The 10,726-nt window shown below is 37.7% G+C and overlaps 2 protein-coding genes across 2 annotated transcripts; both read left to right on the top strand.

Annotated features, from left to right (window-relative positions):
- The first annotated feature begins 1,502 nt into the window (after positions 1-1,502).
- LOC147567676 (uncharacterized) lies at positions 1,503-2,884 on the top strand. Its single transcript, XM_086657516.1, has 2 exons — positions 1,503-2,553; positions 2,850-2,884. The coding sequence occupies exons 1-2, from the start codon at positions 1,503-1,505 to the stop codon at positions 2,882-2,884; spliced, it is 1,086 nt and encodes a 361-aa protein (XP_086513642.1).
- A 4,706-nt stretch (positions 2,885-7,590) lies between these two features.
- On the top strand, positions 7,591-10,395 carry LOC147567677 (putative inactive poly [ADP-ribose] polymerase SRO5). The gene is made up of 6 exons (XM_086654300.1): positions 7,591-7,838; positions 8,072-8,806; positions 9,005-9,246; positions 9,345-9,487; positions 9,576-9,671; positions 10,145-10,395. The coding sequence occupies exons 2-6, from the start codon at positions 8,202-8,204 to the stop codon at positions 10,178-10,180; spliced, it is 1,122 nt and encodes a 373-aa protein (XP_086510426.1). The 5' UTR covers positions 7,591-7,838; positions 8,072-8,201; the 3' UTR covers positions 10,181-10,395.
- The last annotated feature ends 331 nt before the right edge of the window (positions 10,396-10,726 follow it).

A 10,726-nucleotide genomic window follows, 5' to 3' on the forward strand; every position in this document is an offset into this window, starting at 1 on the left:
GCCAAATGGGGACGTGTTCACGGGAGTAAGAAACTTTGGAATGATGTTTTCTCTTTCTTCTCTGATTTCTAGCGTGTTTGTAATAGATGCTTGGTTTTAATATATTTTCTTTCATCAAAAAAAAAAAAAAAACTCGCACATGACTTGGCGGCATCTTGACCTAATTTATCTTTTCCGTCTGTTGTTAACATTTCTCTAGTCAGTTTGTATTCATAACATTTGACTAGTTTATTTTATTGGCATTTCAAAAAAAAAAAAAAAAGAAGAAGGGGGCTTGTGGGAGGACGTACAAATGTGAGGTAGAGGGGAGGCGGGTATAGTATTTTGGGAGGTGCCTTTACACGCTCCCCAAAACGGTACATGAGATAGTTACGCTGAATAATGGTCAACTGAAGCGTGTCAAATTAGTCAAGGGCTTTCTTAGATCCCTAGAATGAAATACTTGTTTTCCGGACGTAATGGTTTTAGTGGGTAGAGGGGTTTTACTATGAATAAGGTAGTTAAGAAGGTCTAGTTTGCAAATATTCGGTGAAATTAGTTAAGAGGGTTTCGTGTAACACCAAAAAAAAAATCAAGGGCCTATCTTTCTAAAAATGGTATGCCCCAATGTTTTAATACGAAATCTTAGTCCCCAAGCTTACTACCTTCAATCAAGGGGATTTACCTAAATACCCTTACTTGTGACCTAGATAGAAAAAAATGAATTCAGGTTATATGTTTTTTTTTTGTTCAAGGAATTCAAGTTATATGTTAGTCTTTGGTATGAATTCAGTCGAGAGAGTGTGTGTTTTATCTAAATCAAATCTCAAATCCAACTCACTTTCTAAATTAACACAAATCAACTTCACAAACTATTTATTTATTTATATAAAGTCTTAGTTGTCGCATTGCCCGATTTAGACACTGGTGACTTTTGTCTATTTGATTCGTCAAATTTAAATTCAAATTTAAACGGATATATTTATACAATGAGAAAGATAAACACTATCTAAAGTTACAGTTCTATATAATGATATCACGATACATACATAATAAGTAACAACAGTTTGCCACGATGACTTTTTATAATTACAAAAATTATGAAAGCATAATTAGAAATGTACAATGTCAAAAGATTTCAAGAAGATGTTATTAGAGTCACCACCCGATCCATATACACGACCGGCCGACCCGGTCGGGCAAGGGGAACCGACCCCACCTGGTAGAAAACTCTAGAAGACTCTTGTTGTATTTTATGATTAACATCAATCTTTGTAATCTCTATCCTAGATTTACCCTAATACAGTATCCCATAAGTCTATAAATACTTGTAACCCATATTGTTATCAATACATAAGAGAAATATTAATCTCTAACTCTCTCTTCTTTACTATTGTGAAATATATTTCTATCATTCGACTAATACTCGAATTATCTGAACGATAATTCTCACATGGTATAAGAGCCACACGTTTTTTTAAAAACGATTTTTTTTTTTCTTTTTCTTTCTCTCTTTGTTCATCATGTCTGCACCTACCGAATCTGCTTCGGATTACACTCCCACCACCTCTCCGCATTCTTCGACAATTTTTGACATTCATCATAGTGATTCACCTACCACTATTCTAATCACTCCTCTTCTTTCCGGAGATAACTATGCCTCCTGGTCAAGAGGAATGAAAATGGCTCTACGAGCTAAAGATAAGCTTGGTTTCGTCGATGGTTCAATCTCCAAACCGACGACTCCCATTGATTTACATGCATGGGAGAGATGTAATGATCTCGTATCCAGTTGGTTAGTCAACTCGGTTTCTCCTGATATCCGTCAATCAATTTTATACGATGAATCTGCTGCTGACATATGGAAAAATCTTTACGACAGATTTCATCAAACTAATGCACCTAAGATTTTCCAATTAAAACGTGCAATCTCTACAATGAGACAAGACGGTTTTGACGTCTCTACTTATTTCACTCATCTCAAATCTCACCAAGATGAGCTCCAATCTCTTCTCATTGTAGAACCGTGTTTATGTGGTCACGGTAAAGCTATAATTGACCGATTGAATCAAGATCGGGCCATGGAGTTTCTTCAAGGACTCCATGATCGTTTTGCTGCGATCCGTAGCCAGATTCTTCTAATGGATCCCTTCCCATCAGTTCTTAAGATTCACAGTATGGTTAAACAGGAAGAGATCCAACAAAATCTTACCAACTCGGATGTCGCCGTATCTGACGCCGCAACACTCGCCGTCGGCAATCGATCCGATCGTTATGATCGACAAGATCGCCCTCGGCCGAAGCGAACTCGGCCATATTGCGAGAACTGCCATCAGCTCGGGCACGTGAAGGACACATGCTACAAGTTGCATGGGTATCCCCCACGTAACCGTCCCAATCAGCTCACGGGTTCGGTCATAACTGGATCGGTCTCTGACCCGTCACAGGGGGTGCCTGCAGCAACGTCTATGACGCAGGATCAGTACCACCATCTCGTGAGATTATTCGAGCACAACAATCCAGCTGTTGGTTCTGCCTCTACAGGCACCTCCGACCCACTTGTCAACTTAACAGGTATAACCCCTTATGTCCTTCCATGGGTCGTGGATTCAGGCGCCGCTAGGAATATATGTGCTACTCTCTCGTCTTTTACTTCTTATACTACGGCCCCATCTCATTATTATGTTCGTTTACCGGATGGTTCACGTTCACGCGTTCTTCATATTGGATCAATTCCTTTTACTAAGGATTTCTTCCTTGTTAATGTCTTACATATACCGACTTTTAAGTTTAATCTTATTTCGGTTTCACAAACTACAAAATCTCTCGATTGTAATGTTTTATTTACAAAATCATCTTGTGTCTTTCAGGATCCATTGACAACAAGGACGATTGGACTTGGTGATCTTCAAGATGGACTCTACTACTTACGCACGGAACCTAGGATTTTATCTTCTTTTCCTTCTAGTAGTTCTAGTTGTTTTAATTTATGGCATTGGCGACTTGGCCATCCGTCTTTAGAGCGTTTATCTTTTATTTCTACTAAATATCCATGTATTCAGAGTGGATTAGTCAATAAAGTTCCGTGTGATGTGTGTCCTATCTCTAAACAACCTCGACTTTCCTTTTCTACTAGTTCGTCTATATCTTCACGCCCTTTTGAATTAGTACATGCTGACATATGGGGCCCATTTAATATACCATCTACTTCCGGTTGTCGCTACTTTTTAACATTAGTAGATGATTTTTCTAGATGTACTTGGCTTTATCTCATGCACTCGAAATCGGAAACTTTCAAATTAATTTCCAAATTTGTCAATTACACAATAAATTAAGGGTTATTTCCCTAATGGCCCCCAACTTTGTGACCAGCTTCCCGTATGGCCCCCTAAATTAGCAAAAATACCCATATGGCCCCCTTTTTCCGTTATCTTTTAACTGACCGTTACTCTCACTCCTCCACCTCATTTCCTCTCTCTGCCAAGTCACCTGCAATGCCACATCATCATCTTCTCCGGCAAGGGGTCGCCGGCCGGCCAAATTTCCGACTGGCGACCTTCAAACATTAAAAAAAAAAAATAATAAAGTTTTTTTTTCTCTCTCCTCTCTCTCTCTAAATTTTTTTTTTCTTTCCCCTCTCTCTCTCTAGAAAAAAATAAAATAAAAATTTAGAGAGAGAGAGGAGAGAGAAAAAAGAAACTTTATTATTATTATTTTTTTTATGTTTGAAGGTCGCCGGCCGGAAATTTGGCCGGCCGGCGACCCTTTGCCGGAGAAGATGATGATGTGGCATTGCAGGTGACTTGACAGAGAGAGGAAATGAGGTGGAGGAGTGAGAGTAACGGACAGTTAAAGATAACGGAAAAGGGGGCCATATGGGTATTTTTGCTAATTTAGGGGGCCATACGGGAAGCTGGTCACAAAGTTGGGGGCCATTAAGGAAATAACCCATAAATCAATTCAACACTAACATTACTAATATGTGTTCGGGTAATGGTACTCTTCTTTCTCCCTCTTTACAAACGTTACGATCCGATAACGGTTCCGAATTTCTATCCCATGAAATTCAAACCTTTTTTAACGATAAAGGAATTATACATCAAAGGAGTTGCGTTTACACTCCCCAACAAAATGGGGTTGTCGAGAGAAAACATCGACACATCCTCGATGTGGCTAGGGCACTTCGTTTTCAAGCTCATTTACCACTTAAATTTTGGGGAGAATGCGTCCTCACGGCCATATATTTAATTAATAAAATTCCGACTCCCATTTTCAATGGTCGATCCCCACATGAAGTCCTCATTGGTTCCTCCCCCTCTCTCGATCACCTCCGCGTATTTGGTTGTCTCTGCAGACACCCACCGATCAACAAACTGTTGATCGGTCACTGCAGGCACCCACCGATCAACAAACTGTTGATCGGTCACTGCAGGCACCCACCGACCAGCAGGCTATTAATACACCTCTGCGGGCACCCTCTGTCTCGGTCTCTCCTTATTCGGTACTAACCGTCCAGGTACACGATGAATCGGTTGATCACTCTTCGGAGGAGTTATCCACAACCAATTCGTCCAATCAATCAGTTCCCTCTCCCACTCATCCGGATGTAGGCACTCTTTCCCCTAACGGACGACCAATACGGCATCGCCGTCCTCCCTCTCACTTAGCGGATTATGATTGTAATAACATTTCCATCCCTTATTCAAATACATATTCCGACGTTTCCTATCCTTTGACGGATTATCTTTCAGTTACTTCCTTCACTCCAGAACATCAAATTTTCTTGACATCAGTATTGTCCCATTCCGAGCCAACCTCTTTCAAAGAGGCAATGACTTCTCCTCACTGGAGAGAAGCCATGGCTACCGAAATCAAGGCACTTGAATCCAACAATTCCTGGACATTAACCGATCTTCCGAATGAGAAGAAACCCATTGGTTGCAAATGGGTCTACAAAATTAAGTTCAACGCTAATGGATCGATCGAGCGTTACAAAGCTCTTCTTGTGGCAAAAGGCTACACTCAGATCGAGGGACTCGACTATAATGACACTTTTGCCCCTGTTGCAAAGTTGGTCACTGTTCGGGTCCTCCTCTCCATTGCAGCTGTCAAAGGTTGGACACTCCACCAGCTTGACGTCAACAATGCTTTCCTCCAGGGAGATCTGGATGAAGAAGTATTTATGAAATTACCACCTGATTTTTCATCTAAGGGAGAGACACGTGTTTGCCGTCTCCACAAATCACTTTACGGCCTCAAACAAGCCTCCCGTCAGTGGTTTTCTAAATTCTCCTCTGTTCTTCTCAAACAAGGATTTGTTCAATCACTCTCCGATTATTCTCTGTTCACATATAGAAAGGGAAACACGTCCGTCTATGTATTATTGTACGTCGACGATATTATTATCACAGGAAATAACAATGCGGCAATTGCTTCCCTTAAATCATTTCCTAGCTCCGCTTTCTCCCTTAAAGATCTTGGCCGCCTTCAATACTTTTAGGAATTGAAGTGTCTCGATCTTCGAAAGGAATATTCTTATGTCAACGCAAATATATTGTTGACATTCTCAAGGATTCTGGACTCACAGCTTCCAAAAATTCTCCTTTCCCTATGGATCAAAAATCAAAACTCAGCCCAACGGATGGTCCTCCGCTTCCTGATCCCACAGTGTATCGTCGTCTTATAGGACGCCTCATTTATCTCACGGTGACTCGCCCGGACATCACATTCGCAGTCAACAGTCTTAGCCAGTTTATGCAAGACCCTCGAACTCCTCACATGGATGCTGCTCATCGGGTCTTACGATACCTAAAAGGCTCCATTGGTAAAGGAATTTTGCTATCATCCTCCAGTCGTCTACTGGTCTCTGGTTCTTGTGATTCCGACTGGGCCGGCTGCCCCACAACCAGACGATCTACCACGGGCTATATCACAATGCTTGGCTTCAACCCACTCTCTTGGAAATCCAAGAAACAACATACTATCGCTCGCTCCTCCGCTGAAGCTGAGTATAGAGCACTTGCCACCCTCACTTGTGAACTTCAATGGCTCAAATCTCTTCTTCTCGATTTGGGTATTAATCACTCATCTCCGATGCCTGTCCACTGTGATAATCGCGCTGTAATTCACATTGCAGAAAACCCGGTATTTCATGAAAGAACAAAACACATAGAAATCGACTGCCATTTGGTTCGTGAAAAAATTAAAGGCAATCTGATTTCTCCACAATTCACCCCCTCCTCGGAACAACTCGCAGACATATTTATGAAGCCACTTGGTGCAGAAGCGTTCAAAACTATAATTGGCAAGTTGGGCATCATTGACATTCCTGCTCCAACTTGAGGGGGAGTATTAGAGTCAACAATATGGATCGGCCACCCGATCCATATACACGACCGGCCGACCCGGTCGGGCAAGGGGAACCGACCCTACCCGGTAGAAAACCCTAGAAGACTCTTGTTGTATTTTATGATTAACATCAATCTTTGTAATCTCTATCCTAGATTTACCCTAATACAGTATCCCATAAGTCTATAAATACTTGTAACCCATATTGTTATCAATACATAAGAGAAATATTAATCTCTAACTCTCTCTTCTTTACTATTGTGAAATATATTTCTATCATTCGACTAATACTCGAATTATCTGAACGATAATTCTCACAGATGTAGAATATGCGAGATAGTAGTACGACACTAAATAATTTACACAATAAATACATAATCCTGATACATTTAAAAAAAACAAAAATAATTAAATTCCAGAAAATGTGTTTAAATGAATATGGATGTTTACTTGTAGGATATTATGATTGTTTTAGTATGAAAGTGAGTAACAATTTTTTTTTTGTTGAAAAGCAAGTGAGTATATTTTTTATTGAAAAAAAACTACTGGAGAGCATTCTTTTGTTATCTTTATACTTTTGAGATGACTACTCACATTTTCACAAGATAATGGACATAAACTGTTAAAATTCTAACAAATTAAAAACAAAGGTCGGAAAATATAATTATTATTATTGTCTTTGTAAATGTAAATAAAACAAAACTGCGGAAGGCATCACAAAAACATGACACTGCCTTTAATTGAATTTCTAAAAGAGCATTCTATATATCATTTGTATAATCATCATACTCTTATTTATTAATTTTAGATCTATGTTTCAATTAAACAAAAGTCTACTTCCATCTTCATTCAAATACTGATGTGGCATATGGTCATTATTTTTCGTAAGTCACGTCTCTCTGTACACTCATCTCAAAGTGATTCTCCTATGTCAAATTAAGTTGGTTTGGATAAAAGAATATGGTTGTCATATATCTTACACGGACCGAGATATAATTATTTTTATGAATTTTTTTCTTGAAGGACACGAATCAATCCATTTTGACCAATATTAGGAAGTAAGTAGTTTTTTTTTTTTTGTTGCAAGAAGGAAGCAAGTAGTTTCTTCTTAGATTATATCATCCTTCTACAAACTGTCTTTTGTCGGTATAATATCAGCTTAGAGACTAATATGTAAATATGATATTTTGGTGTCCTTTATTCTAAAATAAAAAAGGGGTGCACTTTATAAATTATAAAATACAAAACGGCGGCACAAAAACTATTTGCTTCGCCAACAGAAGTTCACACCGCTAAAATTGAGGCGGTTTATTACTTCTTCACGCTCTAAATAACTGCTTCCTACTCTTCTCTCTTCCCCAAGTAATCTTCCTTCTGTCGTTAATAAAATCTCTCTCTCTCTTTCTCTCTCTAAACCATCTAAACAATTCCCACTTTTTCTCTCTAAACTCTAAAACCTTCTCTTCAAGCGTCAAAGATGTCTCCCTTGTGCATTTATTAACCGTCAAGAGGTTCTTTCTTCTCTTTCTCTCTCTAAAGTTGATACTCAAATTCCTTCTTAACTGATTCCATAATTGAATTTGTAATTCTTGTTCTTGTTTAGAATCTTCTTGATTGATTTGGGTTCTCAGATTTTGATTCGTTTTCGACGATTCTGAAATTCTTTTCAAATTTTGTGGCGGTTCTTGTTAATTTAGTTGAACTAATTAGTTATTGTTATTCAATCTGGTTTTCAATTTTGCAGGAATCGAAGATACAGATTCTTCAATTGTTCATATTTGAGACACATTTTCTTCAGTTAAAGAAGATTGTCGAGTCTTCTTTCTTGATTTTTAATTACTAAACAAGTTTTAGGTTCATACTAATTACCAAAAATGGTGAAGAACAATCATAGATTTCATTTTTCTTCTCTTACTGTAAACAACATTAGTAACCCTAACCCTAGGAGTTCCTTACCTGAAATTCCTACAACTGATGATAGATTGATGAGAGACCAAAGGATTCAATTCATCAATCTTGACTCTGATAATGACGAACATTTTGAAGTTCACCAGCATCTTCAAGAAGCATCTGATACTGAAAGTTGTACATCAAACAATTCTCCAAGGAAATCCGGAATTTTCGGTATGAAAGAATTAGTTCAGATGGAAGAAGGAGATAAAGTTTGCAATATCATCAAGAGGAGATTCATCTCTGGTTTAGGAGATCTTGGGAATCATGTTTCTATTGATTCAATCCAGAAAAGAACATTCTCTAATGTTTTAGGGCAAGTTCGTGTTCAGTCTTTTAAACTTTACTTGGATGCCATGGCAAAGAAGTGCAATGGAAACCCTAGACTCAAGTATGCTTGGTATGGTATTGGGAGAGAAGGGTTATCTTCTCTTATTTCTCATGGTTTTAGCAAATTTGGTAAGTCTGAAAATGGAGATTCATATGGTATTGGGGTTTATCTCTCTCCTGATTACAACTCTTTTGAAAGGTATGTTAAGTTCATAATTTTTACTTAATCACTTATTCTTATTGTTATCTTGTTTTCATTGATTGTTTACCTAAAATTTGTTAAGTTTAGGCAATGAGAGTAGATGACCTAGAAATAGACTTTTTATGCTAGATGGCATTTCTCCTATGTGGGACTATTCTTACAAAATATGATATGATCTCTTCTTGAATATTACAGTGTGAAATCTACTACTCCTGATGAAGATGGTTTGAGGCATTTGGTGCTTTGTAGAGTTATCTTGGGGAATTCTGAGGAGATCCGTCTTGGGTCAGAACAATTCCATCCTAGTTCTTTGGAATTCGATTCGGGTGTTGATAATTTAACAGTTCCCACGAGATATATTATTTGGAGTACAAGTATGAACACTCATATTTTGCCTGAATATGTTGTAAGCTTCAAGACCAATGTTTCATTGGATGGTATGTCAGTAATTAGAGTACTGTTTTCATTTTTGGAGTTGAATTTTATTTGTTTAGAAATGAATTTGATTTATCTACTTTTGTTTTTCAACTACTAGGTTTTCAAAGGTCTAGAACAGGAACACCTGCAAGGTTGCCCAAATCTCCTTGGATGGCATTTGATGATCTGATAGCTGAGATCTCTAAACATTTGGATCCTCTAAAGATTAGGATAATCCAGAAATTTCACAAGGATTTTTGTGTAAGTCTATTTAGTCTTATCTTAGCAGTAATTGCCAAATTGTTCTGTTTCGGTATTAAGATTGGGTCGTAAAATTTGTATTTTGCAGGAGAAGAAAATCAGTAGGCAACATCTAGTCCATGTGATCAGACGAACAACGGGGGACAAAATGATAGTTGCAATCATCCAAGCTTGTAGAACCAAGGTAAATTATTTGGCCATGAGATTAATGTAGTACACCAGTTCTTGCCTGAACTATGATGAATTGCTTTATGAGTTGTTTCCTGTTATTTCTATTTCGCTCACTGGCGATCTGGTTCGCGTTTCACTTGGGTTAGTTTTATTTTGGAAAGAAATCAAACACTTGCTTGGGTTAAGTTTTAGTTGAGTTTCTTTACTCAATATTTGAACTCGGTATTATCCATGCTTTTTAGTTTTTGAATATTGGTTTGCGTTATCTAGATCTACAATCTAACCTGGCTTTCTTGGATTGGTACAATCTTGCAGTTGCTTGTTGAAAAACTAAACAACACTGATCTGAGTTAATAGCCATATTCTTGATCTTCTTAGTTGAAAGTGACTCAACTTTCTTCGTTTTTTCTTTTCGCTTTTTTGGTTCGGCGTTTGAGTAAGTACATGAAAATATCAATTGAGTTTGTATGTGTCATATTTTTGCAGATGAAGGAAGGAAGGAGGCTCCAGACGAACATATAAGAAGCAGATTATTTTGTTTTAGAATTTAGGGACTAGTTTCACTTAGCATAGATGGTTGTAGAATGGAATCAAGAGATTATTGTCTTTTGTAATACTGAAATAGATTTGGGTTATTTTTTAGGGATTAGTCCCCAAGAATTTCCTGTGTTGTCCACAGAGTTGGTATAAAAAACCTCATTATGAAAATTTGGAAATTGAAAAAGTCAGTTGTTAAATTTGTACAGTTTTGGCTGGTTGAATCATCTTCAACACCGCTATCTAGCACAAAAACTTCTACAAAAATCATAATAGACATTTTATAAGTTCTAGCACCATCTTTTTATATTTCTTCGAAAAACTTTCAAAACTTTCATGAAATTTTCAATTTGAACATAAGCACTTATCATGATTTGTCCAAGAAGAACAAACATTTTCACGGGCATTTCATCAAACAACTTTATAGCTATTTCAACCAACTCAAATCTTGTATAACTAACTAACATTGCATTCTAAGCAACAAGATCTCTTTCAAGCATTTTATCAAACACATTACTTGCATCAACTATA

Source organism: Eschscholzia californica, unplaced genomic scaffold, assembly GCF_041429995.1.
Source record: "Eschscholzia californica isolate CP2 unplaced genomic scaffold, dmEscCali1.0.p SCAF_1, whole genome shotgun sequence".
In the NCBI taxonomy this organism is placed as follows: Eukaryota; Viridiplantae; Streptophyta; class Magnoliopsida; order Ranunculales; family Papaveraceae; genus Eschscholzia; species Eschscholzia californica.